Source organism: Myotis nattereri (assembly GCF_964212035.1).
Source record: "Myotis nattereri genome assembly, chromosome: 19".
Taxonomy (NCBI): domain Eukaryota; kingdom Metazoa; phylum Chordata; class Mammalia; order Chiroptera; family Vespertilionidae; genus Myotis; species Myotis nattereri.
Genome location: NC_138095.1, coordinates 15,026,536 through 15,051,514, shown reverse-complemented (window position 1 = coordinate 15,051,514; position 24,979 = coordinate 15,026,536). Strand labels below are relative to the sequence as shown.

General features: G+C 45.7%; 1 protein-coding gene across 1 annotated transcript in view; it reads left to right on the top strand.

Moving 5' to 3' along the window:
* The first annotated feature begins 1,156 nt into the window (after nt 1-1,156).
* Nucleotides 1,157-24,979, top strand: part of FEZ1 (fasciculation and elongation protein zeta 1) — a 41,385-nt gene continuing 17,562 nt past the window's right edge. The window contains exons 1-3 of the mRNA XM_081114136.1: nt 1,157-1,342; nt 7,225-7,569; nt 15,031-15,130. Coding sequence (XP_080970262.1) covers nt 7,259-7,569; nt 15,031-15,130 — 411 coding nt within the window. The 5' untranslated portion in view covers nt 1,157-1,342; nt 7,225-7,258. The remainder of the gene's footprint in view (nt 1,343-7,224; nt 7,570-15,030; nt 15,131-24,979) is intronic.

The following is a 24,979-nucleotide window of genomic DNA, read 5'->3' as shown; positions in this document are numbered from 1 at the left end:
TTGAAGACCTAAGTCTAAGGTAGTGGTTCTCAACTGGGGTGATTTTGTAACCCCCCTCCCCTACCCCAGGGTTCACTTGATGAAGTCTGGAGATATTTTTGGTTGTTACAACTCAGGGAAGGGGGCAGTGCTAAGGCATCTAGTGGGCAGGGATGCTGCTAAACTTCACACAACACACGGGACAGGGCCCAACAATAACCACCCAGCCCCAAATATCACCAGTGCTGAGCTTGAGAAACCCTACTTTAAGTCAGCTGACCTTTGGGGCAAGAGTCCCGCTGTCTTCCTCATTATCACATAGCCGTCATAGAAATTTGTTGAAAACACTTTATATCTTCTCTAAACCATTTGTCATTTTTGTTGACCGGGAGTGTCACTGGTTTGGGAAAAAATTTTAAGCTCTAGAAACTCTATGTTTAAATATAAAATTAGGCTTACTCTGATTAGAGAGGTGAGGAGGTGGGAATGGCTCACCTCTCAGCCCTAAGGAGGACTCCTGAAACTCCAACAACAGACAAGCAGCACTTATTGAGCACTTACTATATGCTAGATTCTGGATTGCACACAGGAGGTATGAATATATGTTGAATTATCTTATTTAATTCTTCTAAGGTTGTGTATTAATTTCATATAGATAGGTAGGTAGGTAGGTAGATAGATAGATTTCAGAGAGGAAGGGAGAGGGAGATAGAAACATCAGTGATGACAGTCATTTGATCCGCTGCCTCTTGTATGCCCTACACTGGGGATCGAACCCGCAACCAGGGCCTGTGCCCTGACCCAGAATCAAACCGAGCCAGGCTGTCTTAGTTCCTTAGACACCAAGTTATGAAAGTCCAGGAGTCGTTGGAGTGTGTCTGCGGGCATCCGCCTGTCCATCCGCTCAGCCACCTCCTCGCTTCTTTAGAGAATTACAGCGTCAGGCCCAGTGAGATTTCCAGGTGGGGAGTTAAGGCTCGCGCGCATCTTGGCGCTTCTGCATATTTCGTGGGGGAAGCAGAAAGGCCGGCGCTGGGGGGCCGGGGGCACCTTCTCATAAATATTAATAAAGGCGCCACCTGCTCCAAGGAAGGCTCTGAATGCTAACAAGGAGATGACGCACGGGGCCGCGCTTGCCAGTGGGCGGGAGCCCGAGCGCGGGCGCGCCCCCGGAGCCGGGCACGAGCGCGGGGAGGGGCGAGGGCGGGTGGAGGGGAGCTCGCCGCAGCCTCCGCCGCCGCCGCCTGGCCGCCGCTGCCCCGCCGCTGCCCCGCCGCTGCCCGGCACTGCGCTCCGGCCGTTCTGTGGATGGAGGTGTCCCGCTGAGCCCGGGGACCGCCTCCCTCCGTCAGGACCCGCACAGGTGCAGTCGCGGGGGCGACCTTGGTCCGGACCGGCCCACGCCATGGGTGGGGGTTGGACGGGGTGGTGAGGAGGCCCCGCGACCCGGGCTTCGGGGGCCCGCAGGTCGAGGGGAGCCGCAGCCCCGCACCCCCGACGCGTCCCATCCTGGACTCAGAAAGAAAAGCCCGGAGGTGGGCGCTCTCTGCTCTGCCCTTCGCGGGAGCGCAGCGGGGATACGGGGACGTGGGCAGTGCCGGCAGCATCCGAGCCTGGGCCCCCCGCCAGGCTGGTGTGTGTGTGTGTGTGTGTGTGTGTGTGTGTGTGTGTGTGTGTACGCATCCGCGCGTGTGACTGAGGGTGACAGTGCTGTGTGTGCGTGCGTGTAACCAGCGCGCGCTGTGTGTGTGTGTGTGTGTGTGTGTGTGTGTGCGCGCGCGCGCGCGCCCGGGCGGGGGTGCATGTGTGTATGTATATGTGACAGTGTGTGTGTATGTGACAGTGTGTGTGTGTGTGTGTGTGTGTGTGTGTGTGTCTGTGCCTGAGCACGCGGTCTGGGGCCGGAGAGCAGGGGACTGCCGGGTGTTGTCACCCAGCAGCCACTGAGCAGCGGGTGGGTGCCTCCTTTCAAGACCGTTATCTGGCCGGTCACCTTAAAGCTCCAGTCATCTCTGCTCTTAGTAACCCGCGCCGCCCCCGCTGTGCCCTCCCTGGGGTGCCAGGCCTTCCCCAGGACCGGGCATTCCTGAGGGGTCAGCGCCCTGGCCGCTGCCGCAGACGCTGGGGTGCAATTGTTGGGCCACAGAACAGGTCGGAGAAGGGACGAGTGTGGGCTCAGGGCCGGGCTCAGGGCCCCCAGCTGGGCCCAGCGCTGGACAGAGCCCAGGGTGGGGGTGATGATCACAGCCCCCTATTTGCTCTTGCTAGCCCTTGCCTCCTTGCCGACCCCCTCCTTTCCTATCGACACCCCCAAATCCCCTCCCACTTCGGTGTCTCCATCATGTTTGGCCAAAAGGGCCAGTGGAATGTGTGCCTCGGCGGGATGAGCCCGGCTTTCTTGGAGTGCCAGCCATTGTGCTGCTTGGCGGAGCCTTTATTTGCCCTAACAGCCCAGGGGCGGAGGGCAGGGGGGGATGAGAGATGAGGGTGAATGGAGCAGCAGGAGGAGGAAACAGGGGGAAGCAGAACCGCAAAGGCGTTGCTGGCTTATATGCAGTGAAGTACTCTTTCTGTCAAAACGTGAAGCTGGCACAATCACGTATTCTGATTGGGTTTTGCTGAGTAGCAGCAGGAAAACTGAAGGTGCATCAGTGGAAGGAGGTTCTAGGGAGGGTGGTGGCGGGGGTGCGGCACACAGAATCTATTGATTTATGGGGCAAGCAATGGGAAGAAGGGGGGATGGCAATGGAGGCCGCTGGAGGCACGGTGAATTCCCTGCTGCTCTGCTCTGCTCCGCTCAGCAAAGTAGGGGCTGGAAATGTGCCTCAGCCCCAAGCTGCGGCCCGTGCATCCTTACACGGCAGGAGCGGCTTCTGGGCTTCCTGCTGGGCCTCTGTTAAGCTCCGGGATGCCTTTTCTTTCCCAAATTGCACTACCTGTCGGGAGCCAAAATAAGTGGAGTAGATAATAGGACATAATCAAACGATAGTCCTGTTCTGTGATAAAGAGAAAAAGCCTTTTATGGTTCCTTCTTTCTACCATTCTCCATGCATTCTTTTAAAAATCGACTTTGGAAGCATCGAGAAAGGGGATAAGTGATCAATTACTTCAACTGTAGCTTTTTTAAAAAAAAATATATTTTTTTATTGATTTCAGAGACGGAAGGGAGAGGGACAGAGAGAGAAACATCAAGGATGAGAGAAAATCATTGATTGGCTGTCTCCTGCACGCCCCCTACTGGGGATCGAGTCCACAACCCCAGCACGTGCCCTTGACCAGAATCGAATGCGGGACCCTTCAGTCCACAGGCCCACACTCTGTCCACTGAGCCAAACCAGCTAGGGCTCAACCCCAGCTTTTAAGGCGAGGAGGTCTCCCTGATGCAAGAGCAGGACATTTCAGTTTGGGGGCAAAGGCACCCAACCAAGAGAGAAGAGCAAAGGAAGGGGGGCTAAAGGAAGGGGAGTAATGGGCACCATTTCAAGAAGGGCTGCCAGCCCCAACCCAGAGGCCCCTCCCCAGGACCACGGTACGGCCAGTGAGAATGCCTGGCTCTCATCTCCTCTACCACGGCCTGGCTCTCTCTGCCAAGGCTGGGCTCAGGTTGGGTGCTGAGTGGCTTCTGGTCCCAAGCTCAGGCTTTCTGTTTTAGCATCACCTCCAGCTGGCCATTCATGCGGAGCCTCTTGGCTCCTAGGCAGTGAATCGATGAAAAGAAATCAGGCCATGTTATGGGTTACGATCATGTTTCTGAACTCTAGAACTGTGATATCCATTTCCTCTTTAATAAACCAGATGAAGCCATTTCTCTAGAGCAGGGGTGGGCAAACTTTTTGACTCAAGGGCCACAATGGGTTCTTAAACTGGACGGGAGGGCCGGAACAAAAGCATGGATGGAGTGTTGGTGTGAACTAATATAAATTCAAAGTAAACATCATTACATAAAAGGGTACGGTCTTTTTTTTTTTTTTTAGTTTTATTCATTTCAAACGGGCCGTAGTTTGCCCATTGCTACTCTAGAGTCTGCATGGGCCGAGGATAGGCGCTTTCAGCATAATCTTCCTGTTGCCAACACTCAAAACTCAATCTTAGTCCTAGATTGCCCTCTCGTTGCCAGTCAATTAGTATAGACTGTGCCATTTCAAATCAGCACCCCCTTGGTATCTCCTACTCCGTCCAGCGCCCCCTCTCTCTTAGAGAAGCGTGCACGTTTAAAGAAAATGTAAAATTTCGGAACAACAGCTGCTGGGTAACTTTATGTCTCTCTGAAATGGGACCTGGAATCCAAGAGGCTTTGAATGAATCGAAAAGATGGAGCTTTAGCGAACAAGGTGAAAAAACTCCCTTAGCAATAAATGGTTCTCTCATTTGATAGGCATTCTGAAGCCTAGAATGTCATAGCGAGGATTGTTTTTCTTTCACTCGGAGCATTCTCACTCCACATTTCCATGTAACCAAGTTATTCTCATTTTCCTACAATCACTGGCATTTATTGGGCACTGTCTGTTCCATGCACTGCGCTTCCCATTTCAAAGTTGACCTCTTTTACTCCACAAAATAACTGCTATTCAGTGTAAGTACTATTCTAAACCCCATTTCTAGATGAGGAGACTGAGGCACAGAGAGGCTGATGATTTGCCCCACGTCTCAGCGCTGGGAAGTGACAGGACCAGGATGGGAATCTGGAGTCCAGGCTCTCTTCACCATCACAGAGTCCTGCCTCCATCAGCACAAACCCTCAGCAGTAAAACCTTCCCTGCTCTCTACTGCACTCTGTGATCTTCCCTAAACTTACTTTGGCACTAAAGGATTCCTAATTTTGTTCAAAATATAGTTTTGGAAAGAGGGAGGGAGAGGGAGGGAGAGATAGAAACATCAATGATGAGAGAGAATCATTGATCGGCTGCCTCCTGCACGCCCCCTACTGGGGATCAAGCCCGAAACCTGGGCATGTGTCCTGACTGGACTCAAACATGACTTCCTGGTTCATAGGCCGATGCTCAACCACTGAGCCACACCAGCTGGACAGGATTCCTACTCTTTTCTGTGCCATGAGTCCATTTGGCCATATAAAAGAGAGCCCGTGGGGTCTGTAGACTAAGTGAGGAATCCCTGACTGACAATTAGTTGTGTATTGCTCTATAGCTGTGTTGCCCAATAGGGTAGCCGCTAGCCACACGTGGCTATTGGGCACTGGAGAGGTGGGTCGTCCAAATAGAGACTAACTGTAATTGTAAAACATACCCTGGATGTCAAAGACTTAGTTTGGAAAAAGGATGTAAGATGGATCATCAGTATTTTAAAATATGGATTACAATTTGAAATGGTGATATCTTGGATATGCTGGATTAAATAAAATATATTATTATAGTTAAATTATTAATTACATTAGTATGTTATTAAAATTAACTTCCAAAGGTATTAGTTCTATACCAACACCTTCATCTTAACACATGAGCTCATCAGGACCCACAATGCTTACCCTTGAGCCAGACATTGGCATGTCTGTTGGCTCTTACGCCTGTGTTCTTTCCAGGATACCACACCGCCCTTACTTCCTCTTGTATGCGAAGGTCCTATCGTGCTGCCTCTGTAAACTGTAAACGCTCAGAATATGTTGGATGTGATGCTGACTTACCACCAGTAAAAACCCAGGAAAAGCCGTCCAGGTCCTCACCCGGTGTGCCCTTTGCTTCCCTCATTTAGAGTTTTAAATGTTATAGACAGAGATGGAGAGTGAAATCCTAGGCCAAGTCCCGTGGTTTTTGCTGTCTGTTTGGTTCTCCTGGAATAGTGGTTCCAATTTAAGCATCTAACTGTATCAAGAATCACAGCGATGGGAGAGCAAAGCTGGGTTGCCCTTCTATGTTACAAGGAAGGAAGTTTTGTGTGCAGAGGAGGGTATGACCGATAATGATACGTGTGCTGCCTGAGATTGAGAATGAGAAACTGTCTGTGGATGAGAAGATCATTTCTCAGCCGAGTACACATTGATTGATCGCCTGGCCACAGGCAAGTGTGTGCTAGGAGCCCGGGAGGATAGTCAGAGGATGTCAGTGTCCTTGAGGGATTTAGATTCAAATTGGGGAAGGGCTTGGAGGTGCAAACGGATGGATAAATCACAGGTGAAGGCAGTGTATGAAGAGGGCCCGGCCCGGAGCTGTTGTAAATGAAGGGAGGCCAGAGCCTGCAGCCTCCCCCGGGCACAGAGGCCAAGATGGTGGTTGTGGACTCTGGTTCTGGAACAATGGGGAACACAATGGTAGTTGGATCTGTCTTTTATGGATACTAGATCATTTAATCCATTCCTCCAGTCCTGGATATGCTCTGTGTCTGGGAGAAACCTCAGGTGCTTGTATAAAAGTCTCTATTAGTGTTCTGTTAGTCTGTTATGTATTGACGAAGGTAGTAATAGCGAGGCCCATGACTTGCTATCCAAAATCCTTGGGGCCAGGCATGTTTCAGAATTTAGATCTCAACATTTGGAAGGCAGTAATAGAGTGCATATTCTGCAAAGCATCCCCTGGGGACCGGGGCAACAATCTCTATAAATTTAAAAAAAAAATTAATATTTCTGCAGCAAAACACACGAAGTGGGATAACTTAAAATCCATAAGCAGCTTTTATATTCATGTGAATCAGGTTTAGCTGCCACATGAGCTTAGCTTCAGGTCAGGTTTGTCCACCAAATAAGTTATGACGAACTTCCAGTGTTCAGAGCACGTGGTTAAGGATACGGACACATTTTGAACAATATTGACATTTATTGTCTGCCAGCCGCTGTTCTGAGCTCTTCCCTGTGTTTACTCCTTTGACCCGATGACAACCCTTTGAGGTGGGTCCTGTTATTACGTCTGTCTTGGGAAGAATAAAAGGAAGCACAGAGAAGTTAAGAAACTTGCTAAGGACAAAGCTGGGAAGGGGCAGACCAGGATGCGAGCCTGGGCGGTCTGGTCCAGGGGCTGCACACTGCGCCACAATGCTTTGGTTTTTTAGAGAAGGGACTTGGAAGCAGGTATACCTCCCAAGTGTATTCTATGTAGATGAGCGTTACTCATACCGACAATGATATTTGAACTCCTTAAGTGCATGGTAATGAGCAAGCGCAGGAGCGATGGACGCCAGTTAAGTGGACTCTTTGTTTTCAGAGAGACACAGAGTAATGGAATATGTGATTACGTTCCCTCAGCAGGGCTGGCCCCAACGCCCAGTCCAAACTCACATTAGCTCGTTTATCTCTTCCAGAGACACGAATCCCGAACGTTGCAGCGGCGCCAGAATGGAGGCCCCACTGGTGAGTCTGGATGAAGAGTTTGAGGACCTCCGGCCCTGCTGCTCAGAGGAACCGGAGGAGAAGCCACGGTGTCTGTATGGCTCCTCGCCCCACCACCTGGAGGACCCCTCCCTCTCTGAGCTGGAGAATTTCTCTTCTGAAATAATCAGCTTCAAGTCTATGGAGGACCTGGTGAACGAATTTGACGAGAAGCTCAACGTCTGCTTCCGGAACTACAATGCCAAGACCGAGAACCTGGCTCCCGTGAAGAACCAGTTCCAGATCCAAGAGGAGGAGGAGACGCTGCAGGACGAGGAGTAAGATGTCTTGGTTGCCCTCTCCTGCTTCATACAAGAGCCCTGTGGTCTGGGGCCCCTTGACACAGACCTAGATTCTGTCTGTGAGCTCCTGGCTTCTTTACTACCTTTTCATGTCAGTGGGGCAGAGCTCGCCCTGGTAGTGGCTGACATTGTTCTGTCGTATCCCTTCATAGTCATCTGTAGGGCTTTCTTCAGTTGAAACATTAAAGAAGTGAAGGGATTTTAGGAAATAGAAAGTTTCCCCTAGATACAAAATAGAATTTCGGGAGCATGGTAAACTTCGGGGGTGGGGGGGATCTATCTTCAACTTTCATTCATTCATTCATTCATTCATTCTTTTAAAATATATCTTTATTGATTTCAGAGAGGAAGGGAGAGGGAAACAAATCTGTGTCTTACTATTATATCCCCTCTGTCTAATGTAGTGCTTGGTGTGTAGTAAATGGTCAAATAATATTTTTGAGTGACATATTGACTATTGAATGAATTGAATGGCAATACTAGCTAGCCTTGTAGGTATACATACAGTGTTTCTAGCTAGGGCTACCCCATTTCTGTCTTTTCTTTTTTATGAACGCTCACCTGAAGGCCTGGGCACGGAGAACATTTCACTCTGGTGGCCAGCACTATCACAGTGGACTGTATATTGTTATTCCATTTCAAGTTTCAAACCAATTCTTTTTAGATACTGAGACTGTTATAATTTGACTCTTTTAAGTCAAAAAAAGGATGACTGGGGGCTTTATTATACAGAGTATTTTTTCACTCTAGTCCATTGCACCAGGCAATGAACTAGAAATATAAAGACTTATGAATTCTAATGTTCAGACTCTCACTAACTCGCTGTGTGACCTTGGGCTAGTCACTCACTCTAGTTGACTGCCTGGGTCCTCATCTTTGAAACCTCCAGAGCTCAGTCTTGATGAAGCGGGACTAAGGACTGGCAAAGAACCTAATTTCTCACCTCACCCAGGCTGCGCTCTGAAAATGACTTTTCACGATGTGTCCAATTCCTTTTGCTTCCAACAAATCATCTCTCCCCTACTTAACCCCCGTCTGCCTCATTAAGGATGGAGGCCCAGCCAGCAAGTCGCACATTAACAGAGGCCACTCAATGTCAATTACCCTCACATGGGATTAGTGTCTTATCCTGACTTTCCCGACTTGCCTGCCTCATTGACTGACTCAGCTAACAGACCAAAGGTTGAATCATTCCTTAGAGATAAAAGTATGATTTGGGGGTAGTGTCGAGGGAGGAATCTGGGAAGAGAGGAATTAACATTGTGGTCAGTGTATCTGAATCTTTGCAACTTAAAATAAAAATGAGCATTCAACTACATACTTTGCTTTTTAGACGCCTATTCAGATATTTTAACTGTAAAAGATGATGAGGCAAAGGAAGAAGATAATTTAATAGCTGACTTGATTGTGGTTCTCCAGCATAGCTCTAGGGTTGCAATAAACTTGCTTAGGTTTAGTATTTAGAGGGATAGTTCATCTACAAATGAATTGAAAGTGTTTTGGGTGGGATAGAGCTAAACGATAAAACCTTAAAAAAATGAAATTTTTGGTCAAACTAACCTCCTGAAGAAAGCACCAACCAGAAAGCAAATGCAGTGGTTCCCTTTGAAGGTTTGGTTTCTTTCATTCCCATTGGGAACTGTTTGGCTAACGGAATTGGTAGAGCTACCAGCTTATCTCTGATTCACCAGGGCATGGGGGCATTAAACCAGAGTCACACTTGAATTTATAGCTCCTGTTTTTAAATTTAGAAACTATTTCAGAATCTCCTCTTTGCTTGCTAGTGTATGTGATCAACCTTCCCTTTATCATAAGAGATTGAACCTGAAGGCCCGAGGTTCTTAGGGGCCTACAAAATGGGAAGGGGCAGTTCTCCCCCCGCCCCCCCCCCCGCCTCCTGGGTCCCTCTCAGCCTTCTTACAAGTGCCCTGGAGACAGAGGGACCAGCTGTGTGAGAACTGACAAATTTCTTGTTCTGCAGACAACCTGCATCAGCCACACTTAACGTTGAAGACAAGTACTGGTAAATACCAAATAATCAGATAGGAAAAGATGACAGATAACTGATTTCTTAGGAAAGTTAATTCTCTTCTTTCTCCATAGAGAAGGCACAGATCGTATTAATTGTATTTAAGCATTATAAAGAATCCGAAAAGTTGTTCAAAGTCATTCATGTGCTAGTAATTAATTATTCTTAAGTATTAACTGCAAAAGTGTTTCCATGTTTGCTTGTTTTTTAAATTTATTTTACTATTTATCTGTTTGTTTTTCAATATCATTTTTTTAAAATCCTCACCCGAGGGTATTTTCCATTGATTTTTAGAGAGAGTGGAAGAGAGAGGGAAAGACAGAGAGAAATATCGATGTGAGAGAAACATTGATTGGTTGCCCCCTGCACTCGCCCGGGAGCCTGCAACTGAGGTATGTGGCCTTGACCGGAATCGAACCCAGGATCCTTCAGTCTGCAGGCTGATGCTCTATCCACTGAGCAAAACCGGCTAGGGCGAGTGTATCCATGTTAACATACATCTAAGTGTGGATATTGTTGGCTAGATGCAAATGAACCACTGGACAAGGGCTGTAGTCAGCCTAGAGGGGATTCAGGGAAATGTTACCAAGTTGGAATTCTAATAAGACCTGTGCACTGTCTACTATATTGTCAGGAATAGGTATGTAGGTGTGTGTGTGTCGGGGGCGGGGGGGGGGGGGGGCGTGCGGGGAAGGTAGCTGGACTAATGTAGCCTTGATGGCTACGTTGCCAGTTTCAGACCTGAGTTTTTGTCTAGGTGTATTATCACAACCCATTCTGTTCGGTTTGTTCACCCTCTGCCATCACCCTTTCCCAAATGCCTAGCCCGCTGGTGAAAGACAGTTTAGTCCATTCTGCAGGCATCCAAGCCCAAGCTATAAAATATGCACCTAAAAGCCGTTTGTGTTATCATAGGGACTGAGAACAAATTGAACAAATTGAACCCCCTGTGCCATGGCAGCATGACAGAAATTGAGGCAACCTGTCTGATCTTAGTTCCTTTTTTTTAACTGGTGAAAAAGGAAGAGAGAGAGAGAGAGAGATTTGTTGTTCCACTTGTTCATGCCTTCACTGGTTGACTCCTGTATGTGTCCTGACGGGGGATCGATCCCGCAACCTTGGTGCATGGACACAGTGCTCTAACCAACTGACCTGTCCGGCTAGGGTTAATGTTAGTCCTCTGATACAGGATAGAGTCGATGGCTTTCAGAGTCTCCTTTCCCCAAGATAAGAGTCAATAGCAGGATGCTTCCCAGGGAAGGGGAATTTTACAGTCCATCTCAGGGTACCTGTAACAGGGACTATGCTTGTGTCCAAGGACCCTGCTTACCGTCCGTAGTTAGCCTCTCTGGGGAGAAAGCCCTTCCCCCTCGCTTCCGCACAGGGAACTCTATGCTTTCCCTCCACCCCAGCTCCTCATCCCTGCGGCTGCCTGCCTCCCAGCGTCCCGCCTCTGCCTTCCTCGTAGCCTTTCCCGGGATGGAGATGTAGACAGAAAGCAGGGCGGGGCCCTGCTGCCCATGCCCTTTGTGTTGTGTAGATTGATGAACGCTTACTGCCCAGGACAGTGTAGTTCTAGGCTTTTCATGCACAGCCAGTTTCTGAACTGCTGTTCTAGGGGGTGATGAGGAAGTTGGTGTAGTATTCTGATGCCTACGCCTATCAGAAGATTCATCTAGAATTGGAAGAGTGAAGTGGTTAGGAATGTAGGCTCTGTAGCTCTGTCGCCTGGTTCAACCCCGCCTCTGTCGTTACTGGCTGTGCAGACTTAGACCGGGTAAATGAGCTTCCCTCATTACTATCTGCCTTACAGAGCTGTTGTTTGGAGTGAACGAATGAGTCCACATAGAGAGTTTAGGATAGTGCCTGGCTGATGGTAAGTGCTTGCTGGCTAAGTGTTTGGCTGTTGACTGTGATTAGTGTTAAACAGGCACCAAATAAATATAGGAAAGGTGCTTACAAAGAGATGAGAGCCCTTCTGTCTTAAGGCTGCTTTGAACCTCAAAGGATAAAAAGTACCTTGAACGGAAGAAGAAAACTCGAACAAAACCCGAAAGAGAATGAGAACAGCTGCCATCCTGAGGTTTCGGCAACGGTTTGGGAAGTTGTCATTAAAAAATCTAGAATCGGAAGGTAAAATCCAGAGTGTGGTAGTGAAGGCCCAGATGAGAAAAGTCACTGCTCCCTAAAAGATTTGCAGAGTTGTCTCTTTAAGGATGAGTACAGTTTCAAGGTCATCGGCAAGTGTGCAGTCTATCGACGTTCCCAGCTTCCATCCTGCCCAGGAGGGAGGTAGGAAGGGCTCCTGCCTATTTTGGGCTTTGCTGAATTTCATTTTCCAGGACTTGCTGCAGGGACAAGTCTGAAGGTCGGTGGCTGCGTGCCTTGCTGCTCCTTCTCCAGCAGAGGCTGTGCTGCAGGGGTTTGATGCTCACAGTTTCGTCCACCGATCTTCCCAGTGGGTGTGGTGCTGGGAGTTGTGTCTTGCAGAGAGCAGATCATATTTGCCTCTTGGCTTTAGAATGCTAATGAGGCTCGGATTTAGAATTAGGCTGGATTAGTGCAGCTCTAATATAGTGCCCGATAGAGATTGGATCATTGCCCGTGTCTAAGAAGGAGACTGAAATCCTGCTGAAAAGATGTCTAACGATGAGCTCTTGCAAAGTGCTTTCCTGTAACTGTAGGCAAATAACAAATAAGCGGATAACCCCAGCCCTGCCGTGACCTTGTGTGTTTCACCGCCTGAGTTGTATGCATCGTGCACTAGGAAAATCTCTTGGCGCTCTGGCCAGCGTGGCTCAGTCGGTTGGAGTGTCATCCCGTACACCAAAAGGTTGAGGGTTTGATTTCTGGTCAGGGCACATACCTAGGATGTGGGTTTGATCCTGGTTGGGGCATGTGTGGGAGGCAACTGATTGATGTTTCTCTCTCACATTGATGTTTTCTTTTCTCCCCCTCTCTCTCTAAAAGCAATAAAAACATATCCTCAGCTGAAGATTAAAAAAAAGAAAATTTCTGCTTATATACCCACATATCATATATTATACCCGATTTTATATGTTAAGAGCACTTTCTTCCCTCAATTTATGTATATGATTTTTATTTCAAGTATCTGTGCTGTTTCTCTCCCTCTCTCTCTCTCCCTCTCTCTCTCTCTCTCTCTCTCTCTCTCTATATATATATATATATATATATAGGCATATATAAAATTGCACTTATTATTTCAGCATCTTAATCCACATTTTGTCATGTTTTGAATTTGATCCACATGTATACATATTTGCTTTTTTTCAAACTAGAGGCTCGGTGCACGAATTCCTGCACGGGTGGGGTTCCTCGGAGTGGCCTGCGGGGATTGGGCCAAAACCCGAAGTCTAATGCCACCTGCAACTCCTGTCTACCACTCCCGCTCATCCTGGCCCCACTGTGTCTGCCGCAGGCTCATGCCCAATCAGTCCTGATCAGGAGAGGCTCACACTGCCACAGCAGCACTCGCCAGCAGTGAGCCTTACGTCTGGTACCCTCCTGAGGGGAGTGGCCTATGGGATTGGGCTGAAACTGGCTCTCTGACATCCCCTGAGGGGTCCCAGATTGTGAGAGGGTGCAAGCCAGGCCAAGGGACCCCACTGGTGCACAATTGGTACCCGGGAGGGACCACAGGAGGGCTCCAGGGTGTGTCTGGCCCATCTTGCTCAGTCCCGATCGGCCGGCCAAACCCCAGCAGCAAGCTAACCTACCGGTATGAGCAAGTGGGTGTGGTGGTCAGTGTACGTCATAGTGCAGTGATGGCGAACCGTTTGAGCTCAGCGTGTCCGCATTTTGAAAAACCCTAACTTAACTCTGGTTCCGTGTCACATATAGAAATTTTTTGATATTTGCAACCATAGTAAAACAAAGAGTTATATTTTTGATACTTATTTTATATATTTAAATGCCATTTAACAAAGAAAAATCAACCAAAAAAATGAGTTCGTGTGTCACCTCTGATGCGCGTGTCATAGGTTCGCCATCACTGTCATAGTGACTGGTCGACCAGTCGACTGTCTGTCCCCTGGTGGTCAATGCACGTCATAGCGAGCGGTCGAGTGGCCTTAGCCCATCATTAGCATATTACACTTTGATTGGTTGAACAGTCTACCAGTCACCGGATGACCAGACACTTAGCATATTAGGCTTTTATTATATAGGATGGCTATTTCCTTATACTGCATTAATTTTTCCTAGCCTTGGTTTCATGCGTATCATGGCATGCATATACTGTGTAGAGTCCTCATTGATTTTTTTTTTAAATATATTTTATTGATTTTTCACAGAGAGGAAGGGAGAGAGATAGAGAGTCAGAAACATCGATGAGAGAGAACATCGATCAGCCGCCTCCTGCACATCTCCCAGTGGTGATGTGCCCACAACCCAGGTACATGCCCTTGACCGGAATTGAACCTGGGACCTTTCAGTCCGCAAGCCGACGCTCTATCCACTGAGCCAAACCGGTTTCGGCCTCATTGATTTATTTAAGATGAACTCAAGTGCTGCTGGCTTCCAGGGGTGGCATTATTTTATCAGATTTACACCAATCTCTGGGTATTGACTAAGGCATTTCTTTTTCTCTGGGTGAGAGTTTGTGACTTCAGGATTCTCCCCCAAAACAAATCTTTCTGAAATGAGCTAAGCAACAAGGATGGTAGAAGGCCCTTTCTCATAATGTACGTTTCAGATTGTTGCAGAGAAATGTAGTAGAGGGAGCCCATCTCCTCCCACTGGAGTTGTCGTGCAGACAGAGGTGTGCTCTTTGGTTCCTTTCATACATTTGCTTTGGAGGGTCCACCTTGGAGACAGGGCACACCTAGACTCTACGCTGTGAGAGGGCAGGATTGTGCCACCCGTGGGCTCGCTAAACATTTTGGGTAGTAAGTAAGCACAGCAGCACTGGCACCACACGATGACCCTGTTCTTAATGAGATCCGGCCAGAGAATCTGCCCAGATCTCTATCTCTATCTCTCTGTCTGTGGGTTTCTCTCTGTGTCTCTCTCTGTGTCTGTGTCTCTCTCATTCTCTCTGTCTTCTCTGCCCGTGGGAAAGAGGCATTTCTTAGTTTTATGAGACATGAACTATTTTGTTGAGGGCCAGAGGTTTTTTAATTGCCAGTGGTGATTGGATTGTAGACTCGATCCTTTGTATCACAATGGCTCCCCTTCTCTGAAGCAAACACCATTCCCTTGGGAGCTCCTGGCCAGGGTCCATTCTCTTGGCCTCTGATTCAGCTCTAAGCAGCTTGGCTCCTGCCTGCTGGAAGGCAGATGACCTCAGCCTGGCCCTCACAGAGCCTGCCTCCCCCGCCCAGCTCGTCCTTCCACCAGGTGGGCGGGGCCCCAGATGGGTGCTAATGAGAGCTTCTCTTTGTTTACAGGGTTTGGGATGCTCTGACAGACAATTACATCCCTTCACTCTCAGAAGACTGGAGGGACCCAAACATCGAGGCTCTGAATGGCAACAGCTCTGACACCGAGGTACCTCTTTGCTCCCTCACCCACACCCCTACCTAACAGGGCTTGAGAAGATGTGGATTCCACTTCGAAAAGCATTCAGTCACGTACCAGCCTTCCCCATTCAGTGCTCAAAGTCATTGCTGGGAAGGTGGGAGTTGGGGAGGAAGTGAAAAATAAGATGGGGGGGGGGTACATCCGGCGTCCACGAGGTGACTGGAATCATTACCTGTGGAAATGTAAATGCAGACACTTCTGTTGGTGATCTGTGTCTACACCAGGGAAACTTGGGTGGTCCGAAGTAAGAGGAGAGTGGCTGCCACGTGTTTCTTTTATGTTCAAGTGATAATGGTTAAAACGAACAGTCAGTCTCATCAAAACAGTGCAGAGAGCAAGTGCTGACGGGTCAGGGCTTGGCTAATGGCCAGAGTTGGGGCCCGGAGATGAGCGAGGTGGCCACGCAATGGGGAGGCATTCTTTATGGAAGGCAACCAAAGAGGCATTTATGTGGCCTGAGTCACATTCTGTGGTTACTGATGCCAAAGAAGAAAGGAGCGTAAGGGCTCATTTATTCATTTAAGCATATATGAATAAATAAAGAGAATCCTTACTTTTTAAAAATATTTTTTTTTTGTTGATTTCAGAGAGGAAGGGGGAAGGAGAGAGAGAGAGATGGAAACATCAATGATGAGAGAGAATCATTGATCGGCTGCCTCCTGCACGCCCCGTACTGGGGATTGAGCCCAAAACCTGGGCACGTGTCCTGACTAGGAATCAAACTGTGACCTCCTGGTACATAGGTCGATGCTCAACCACTGGGCCACACCAGCTGGGTGAGAATACTTATTTTAAGTTGATTTGCAGAGACTGTGGGGAGTGACCTTTCAGAAGATCCAAACTGCTCCTCCTAGCTGATTCTGTATATAAAAAGGTATACCCATTTAATGGCTAAAAGCCAATTTCTGCCTTGCTTGGTTTTCTAGTTTCAGCTGTAAAGGAAAATTTGACAATTTCTTATAGGAAGGGCTGTCAAGTGTATGTGTGGGGGTGGATCTGACATTCCTAAATTGTCTAGAATTGGGTTCAGGTAAAAGAGATAGAGAGAGGTTTCCCTTACTGGGCAATAATTCTGCAGATCGTTGCCCAAAATAGCATAGCCCATGATCAGGTGGCTGATTTTTTTTTTTTTTTTAAAGATGGTTGCATATCCTTCTTAACTCTTCTAATAATTAGCAATCCAAAGTACTCGAAAACCTCAAGGCTTCATTGACTGGGGCAGGTAAGATGGTGACTTTGAGACTAAGAGATTTGCTAGGACACTGCTTGGCATTGATCTTGGAGGTTGTGTCTCGGGTCCTGCCTTGAACTCCCCCACCTGCTTATTTTCTCCTGCAATGCTTATATGTATATGGTGTTTAGTAGGTACCCAAAATGCAAAGGAGAAGAGAGGCAGTAACGAAACCAATCAGGTGACTGAAATTTAAGCAGGTCCATCTCGGTGCGAAAGGCAGATTTTGCTTTATCTCTTTTGCCACCTTCCCAGCTCATTTTGAGGAGTAAGCCTAAGGATGTATAAGGCAGCCTGCCCTTCCGAAGGACTTCCACTTATCCTCATTGGCAGACTTCCCTCAAGAGGGTTGATATTTCAGAGCAAATTGAATGACCCTGAGTAGAGAAATGTTGAGCTTGGTTCCTTGTAGAATTTCCTCCATCTAACCCCTGGGAAACGGACAAGGGAGCGAAAGAAAGTGGATGGAGCAAGGCTGTCTTATTTCATCCTCCTTAATGAGCTGCGTTCATTACAGCCGAAGCGCTGCTAACTGACCTCCGCTGAAAGGACTTGCTAGCTGAACCCTGCTCCGTGTCCCTTCTGTAACACATGTGGACCGACGCCCGTGGCGTGCTGAAGGCACACTGCTGGCAGGCTTCTCTCTAGCAAGCGTGCATATCTCTTCTTCTCCTTACCTGCTTCATTGGCAACAATTGGCGGTGTTGTTCCCAAACCTGTTTGTGCTTGTAATTGTAACTCATTAATCGAATTAAATATTGCAGGCAGTGTTGGCTTATGACGGCAGAGAGAGTCGTTTTGCTTTTTTAAAATCAAGGTAACACATGCACATAGTTTTTAAAAGTCAAGTAATACTTTTTAAAACAGTCTAAGGCAGGGGTGGGCAAACTTTTTGACTCGAGGGCCACAATGGGTTCTTAAACTGGACCAGAGGGCCGGAACAAAAGCATGGATGGAGTGTTTGTGTGAACTAATATAAATTCAAAGTAAACATCATTACATAAAAGGGTACAGTCTTTTTTTTTTAGTTTTATTCATTTCAAACGGGCCGGCCCCGGCCCACGGGCCGTAGTTTGCCCACGGCTGGTCTAAGACTTAAAACAAATGAAAAGAGCAGCCTGACCTGTCTTCCCCTACTCCACAGGGGCAACCACGTTTATTTCCTTCAGCTGATTCTTTTGGCAGATATCTTCACTTTTCATACATTGCTATTTCTTTGATTATTTAGAATGCACAGTTTGGGCTGTTATCTATTACTTTGTATTATGAAAGATAATATTCAATGCCTTTTTAAAAAATATGTTTTTATTGATTTCAGAGAGAGGAAGGGAGAGGGAGAGAGAGATAGAAACATCAATGATGAGAGAGACTCATTGGTCAGCTGCTTCCTGCACACCCCCTGCTGGGGATGGAGCCCGCAACCCAGGCATGTGCCCTGACCAGGAATAGAGCCGTGACCTCCTGGCTCATGGGTTGATGCTCCACCACTGAGCCACACCAGCTGGGCAAGATTTAATTCTTCTACATCACTTCAAATGCTCCAACTTAGCCTGTCCCATTCTAGTATAGTTAAATCAATATTAAGTATACACACTTGTGTCCTCTGTAAAGCCCGTTTCTTGCTGAGTCATGTACAGTGTTCTAGAACAGCGGTCCTCAACCTGTGGGTCACGACCCCTTTGGCGGTCGAATGACCCTTTCACAGGGGTCACCTAAGACCATCCTGCATATCAGATATTTACATGATGATTCATAACAGTAGCAACATTACAGTTATGAAGTAGCAACGAAAATAATTTTATGGGCCGAAACTGGTTTGGCTCAGTGGATAGAGCGCCGGCCTGCGGACTGAAAGGTCCCAGGTTCGATTCCGGTCAAGGGCATGTACCTGGGTTGCGGGCATATCCCCAGTGGGAGATGTGCAGGAGGCGGCTGGTCGATGTTTCTCTCTCATCGATGTTTCTGACTCTCTATCTCTCTCCCTTCCTCTCTGTAAAAAATCAATAAAATATATTTAAAAAGAAAAGAAAAGAAAATAATTTTATGGGTGGGTCACAACATGAGGAACTGTATTTAAAGGGCCAGAAGGTTGAGAACCACTGTTCTAGAAGAATATGTCCTCCCTTGTACAACATTTTGTTTAATCTGGAGTGAAGCATTACCTTGGTTTTTCACTTGCTTTGTTTCCTTATATATCTATCATTAGTTCAACCTCGAACTCAGAGGGGACCGTAAATCTCTCACAATCAGGCTTAAAAAAAAAAAAATCAGATACTATGAATTCATTTTCTTTTTCCCTAGAAAACCCCTAAACTAGAGCCCTCCATCTTCTGCTATAAACTAACCTGGTTGTGCCCAGCCACACAGCCATTGTCCTGGGGACCCCCTCACCTTCGTCCTGAGGATTCTTATTGCCTCTCTCTCCATCCTCTGCCTGACACATTTTTATCTTTTTGTTTGGGTGGGAAAAAACCAGTATACTGTTGAGAAAGAGTACAGCAGAATACGGGTTGTGGAATATATGAGAATGTCTCCACTCTCCTGTCATCTGTTTGATGGAGAGTGTGACTGGATGGTTATTTTAAGTTGCACTTTTTTCTCTCAGAATCCTGAAGACGATGTTCTTTTGCCTTCCTGCTTCCGGTCGCTGTGACAAGCCCCACATCTACTGAGATTCCCTGTCTTTACTTATTTTTTTCTTTTTAAGTATATTTTTTATTGGTGATCGTATTACGGATATCTCCCATCCCCTCCCACCCTTTATCCCCCTCCTTCCAGCCCCTACGACTCCCTGTCTCTATGTGACTCTCTTTGGGTTCTCTTCAAAAGCTTTTCAGATATTTTATTTTCCGTTCTCACTTGAAATTTTACAGTAATGTGCCTTATAGTGAGTTAAATACATTTTTTTTAATTTACTCATTCTGCACCCTCCTCAGTGGGCCCTTGTAACCTGGAAGCTCATGGCTTTATACTGTAGCCTGCTTTCTTGTGCTAGTTCTCTGAAGACTAATTATTTCTGTTTTCTGCTTCTATTGAGATGAATGTACAGTTTCCTCCTTCATTATGTTACTGTGGTGAAGTACGTGAATTGGTTTTCAAATATTAAATCAACCTTGCGTTCTTGAGATAGACCCGATGTGATCATGATATATTATTATTTTATTTTATATGTTGGTTTTCATGGTTTTCCTCACAGCTTTACTGAGGGATAATAGGATATAATACATGGCACATATGAAAATGTGCATTTTGATTAGTTTTGATGTATGTATGTATCCGTGAAACCATCACCGCTATCAAGATATTGGGCATAGCCGTCCCTCCTCCTGTTCACTCTCCAATCTCCAGGCGACCTGCTTCTGTCACTATAGGTTAATTTGCATTTTCTAGAATGTTGTATAAATGGAAGCATGCACCCTGTACTTTTTTCCCCCCTTTTCGCCTGGCTTTTAAAACTCAGCATAATTATTTAGATATTTATCCATTTTATTGTATGTATTAACAATTCATTAAAAAAATTTTTAAATTGTTGACAGTATTAACAGTTGTCCCCCATTTTCTCCCTTTTTGCCCCCGTCAACCAAACCCTATCTTACCCCAGGCCTTCCCCACACTATTGTCTATGTTTATGGGTTATGCATATATGTTCTTTGGTTGATGTCTTCCCGTTCTCCCTCCTCCGTCCCCCGCCCAAGATCTGTTATTCTGTTCCATGCATCCATACCTCTGGACATATTTTGTTCGTCAATTAACTTTGTTCATTAGATCCCACATATAAGTGAGATCATGTGATATTTGTCTTTCTCTATGCTTATTTCACTTAGCATAACAGTCTCCAGGTCCATCCACACTGTCTCAAAGAGTAAGAGCTCCTTTTCTTGCAGCCACATAGTATTCCATTGTGTAAATGTACCACAATGGAATGAGCTTTCTTATACACTCATCTACTCATGGGTATTTGGGCAGTTCCCAGATTCTAGCTATTGTAAATAACACTGCTGTGAACATAGGGCTGCATACATTCTTTCTGATTGGTGTTTCAACAGATCCTGTTTTATTGCTGAGTAATGTTCCATCACGTGGATAGACCATAATGGACTTATTCTTTTCACAGTTGATGGGCCTTTGGGTGGTTTCCAGTTTTTAAATTTTGGAAATAAAGCTACTATGAATGCTCTTGTGAAAGTTTTTTTATGGATGTGTGTCTTCATTTCCCTTGGCTAGAAATCTATGAGTAGAATGTTTGCGTTACATGGTAACGTATGTTTCAAGTTTAAGGACCTGCCAAACTCATTTCTAGTTTGAGAGCTCCAATGATTTCACACCCTCCCCAGCACTTGTTATGGACAGACAGCCTTGTTAATCTCAGTCATTAAAGTAAGTGTATAGTAGCATCTTACTTAGGTTTTAATTTGCATTTCCCTAGTAACCTATGATATTGCACATCTTTTCATGTGCTTATTTACTACCAGTGTGTCTTCGTTGGTATGGCGCCTGTTCAGATCTTTTGCCCATTTCCTTAGTGGTTTGTTTGTGCTCTTATTATTCAGCTATTAGAGTTCCCATGATAAAAGGCAAATGAGGCATATTAAATGTATGAGTTATTGTAGCAAAAATCAGTTCAAATTGGGCAGGGGCAGGTCCGGAATGGTTAGGAGTATTCCACCGACATGAGCTAGAAAAAAGGCCTTTTGAAGAGAAGAGGTGGGAGCAGAGGCAGGAAATTGTCTGATTGGCTAGAGCTTTCTCAAGTGGTTGTACTATTTGGGGAAGCCTCGTTGGTTGGTTGTGATTGGTTGCCCTTTGGCTTGGATTCCTAACCTTGAGGTATTAGAGGCTTAGGTTTAGGTGTGTTTAGTAGGCGATCCAATGGCCCCCTTGTTTAGTTAATTTAACACATATGTTCTAGATATGAGTCCTTTATTAGATACATTTTATGAATATTTTCTTCTTGTCTATGAATTGCCTTTTAACTTTATTAACATTCTCTTTTAAAGATTAAATGGTTTTTTTTAAGTGTGATGAAGTCTAATTTATTGATTTTTCTCTTTTTATAGTTTGTGCTTCTTGTGTAGTATATCAGATATTGCCAAACCCAGGGTCATTAAGATTTTTTCTTAAGTTTTTTAGGAATTCTATAGTTTAGCTGTTATATGGCTAATGATCCATTTCAAGTTAGTTTTTGTATATGGTGGTAGGTTAAGGGTTATGGTTCATGTGTGTGTGTACATGACTGTCCATTGTTCCAGTACTGTTCATTGAAAATAGTATCCTTTCCCTATTAAATTATCTTAGCAACTCTGCTGAAAATTAAGTGACCATACAAGTGTGAACCTATTTCTGAAATTTCTCTTCTGTGTCATTGATATCCGTATATCTTTACACATGACTCATGCTATATTCATTACTGTAGCTCTATAATAAGCCTTGTCCTAAAGTAGTATGTTTTCCAGCATTGCTCTTTTTTTTTTTTTTTTTTTTCAAAATTGTTTTGGCTATTTTAGGTCATTGTATTTTCATAGAAAATTGTGAGTCAGCTGATCAATTTTTCAAAAAAGCATGCTGGAAATTCAACTGTGATTGTATTAAATCTATAGATCTCTTTATAGATGTAGCTCAATTTATTATGTTAATATGGTGAATTACACTAATTGATTTTCAAATATTAAACTAACCTTTTTAAAAATATATATATTTTATTGATTTTTTACAGAGAGGAAGAGAGAGGGATAGAGTTAGAAACATCGACCAGCTGCCTCTTGCACACCTCCTACTGAGGATGTGCCCGCAACCAAGGTACATGCCCTTGGCCGGAATCGAACCTGGGACCTTTCAGTCCACAGGCTGACACTCTATCCACTGAGCCAAACTGGTTAGGGCTAAACTAACATTTTTTTAAAAGAGAAACCCTACTCACTCATGATATATTATTCTTTTTAAATAATTGGGATTTGATTTGCTAATGTTTTAATTAAGGATTTTTGCACCTATGTTCATGAGGAACCTTTTCTTTTTTTGTAGTGTCATAAACTAATTTGGAAAATTTTCTTCCTCTATTTTCTGAAAGAGTTGTGTTAGATTGGTATTTTCTCTTCCTTAAATGTTTCATAGACTACACTTTTGAAATCATCTGGACCAGGAGTTTTCTCTGTGGAAGGTTTTTGATTACAGATTCAATTCTGTAATAGATATAGGGCTATTCAGATTTTCCATTTCTTTTTTAGTTGGTTTTTGTTAAATTGTGTTTTAAAAGAAATTTGTTCGTTTACTCTGTCATTAAATATATTGATCACAAAGTTGTTTATGACATTCTCTTATTCTTTTAATGTCAGTAGGATCTGTAGTGATGTCCCCTTTTTATTACAGATATTGTTAATTTGTGTTTTCTATCTCCTCTCCCTCTCCCTCAGTCTATGTATGGATTTATCACTTTTATTCAATCTTTTTGGAGAATCACTCCCCCCGCCCCATTATTTGTTCATTTTGTAGTTTGTGGATGTCTTCCCTTAACTTTATTATTCCCTTCCGTGTATTTACTAGGGGCTCACTTCACCCTTCATTATTTTAAGACTAGAGGCCCAGTGCACGAAATTCATGCACAGGTAGGGTCCCTAGGCCTGGCCGGTGATCAGAGCCAATCGGGGTCTCCCTTCCCCCGGCTGCCAGCTGCTGGCTGGGGCCTTCCTTCATTCCACACTGCCTCCTGGTGGTCAGCGCACATCATAGCGAGCGGTCGAACTCCCAAGGGGATAATTTGCATATTAGCCTTTTATTGTATAGGACTATAATATAGGATTGTTATGAGGGGAACTTTGTATTTTAAGCTTTTAAGAAAATAACTGTCTTAGTCCGTTTGGGCTGCTATCACAAAACATCACAAACTGGGTAGCTCGTACACAGCAGAAGTCTATTTCTCACAGTTACAGAGGCTGGGCATCCAAGGTCAGGGTGCCAGCCTGGTCGGTCTGGGAAAGGCCCTCTTCAGCTCCTGTTAGTCATGTACACACACTGCCAGCTCCTGCCTGTGTCCTAAGGCTACAGGGGTTCAGGATGCTTTTTACATTTACCCGCACATGTGCCATTTTTGGTATTCCTTATTCCTTCCTGTAGATCTGATTTTCCATCATTTCCGTTCACGTCAAAACACTCTCTACAGTAATCCTCGGTAGTGTAAGTGAACAGGACTCAGATTCTCTCAGCTTTCATTCACTTTGTGTTTTTCTCCTTCTTCGAGGATCACAGCCTTGCACTGCCTGTGTCCAGGGCCAGAAAACAATTGGCCCATAGACTCCGGACAGATGTATAGTTGTGCATGGCAGGAGGGGTTAGTCTGGTGCTAGGCACCCTGTCATGGCTAGAAGAGGCCAGCTCTTCTGTTTCCACTTTTCGCAATTCCTTTTGTTCAAGTGTTGGAGTTAAAAACGGATCTCCTGACTTTTTTCCTTCCCATTTTCTACCTGCTTTTTGTTGTTGTACTCCCTAGGTGATTGTTTCCACCTTTCCAACTCTTCTACTGAACCTCCAAATTTGCTATTCATATGTTTAATTTCTAAGAGCTGTTTCCTGTTTCAGGGAAGCAATGTTTTATTTTCTTTGTTTTAAAATATATTTTTATTGATTTCAGAGAGGAAGGGAAAGGAAGAGAGAGAGATAGAAACATCAATGATGAGAGAGAATCAATGATTGGCTGCCTCCTGCACGCTCCCCACTGGGGATGGAGCCCACAACCCAGGCATGTGCCCTTGAGTGGAATCGAACCCGGGACCTTTCAGTCCACAGGCTGACGCTCTATCCACTGAGCCAAACCAGCCAGGGTGGGAAGCAATATTTTCTTGTTACCCCTCAGAGGGCAATGATGATAGGGAGGGATTTCTTCTGCCCTCTGTATTGCTCCCCCCACCCCCCAAATTATAAGAGAAAGTTTATTTAGAAAGTTAAAAAGGTAGTAGAAGTGAGCCAGCTGGGCTGCATGGGCTCAGGAAACAAGTTACAGAGGCAGAAGAAGGGCCCTTGGAGCTTAGGAAAGAGAAAGGCAAAGGTAACACGCCGGGGGAGGGAGGAAGAAGAAGAAGGGAAATCGTGGACGTGCTCCTGAGAGGGAGAGCACACGCTATATTGCTTCTTTTTTTTTTTTAATTGATTTTTAAAGAGAGGGGAAGGGAGAGGGAGAGAGAAAGAGAAACATCGATGTGGGAGCAGAACGTTGATTGGCTGCCTCCTGCACACCATCCATCAGGAATTGAGCCCCAAACCCAGGCATGTGCCCTGATGGGGAAGTGAACCAGCGACATTTTCTTGCACAGGACGATGCCCCACCAACTGAGCCACACCCATCAGGGCTCTGTTTTGCTTTCGATTTCCCCTTTCTGTATATTTGCTTTATGCCAGTGGTCGGCAAACTCATCAGTCAACAGAGCCAAATATCAACAGTACGACGATTGAAATTTCTTTTGAGAGCCAAATTTTTTAATTTGGGGGATAGGGAGTTAGAAACATCAATGAGAGAGAAACATCGATCAGCTGCCTCCTGCACACCCCCTACTGGGGATGTGCCCACAACCAAGGTACATGCCCTTGGCCGGAAT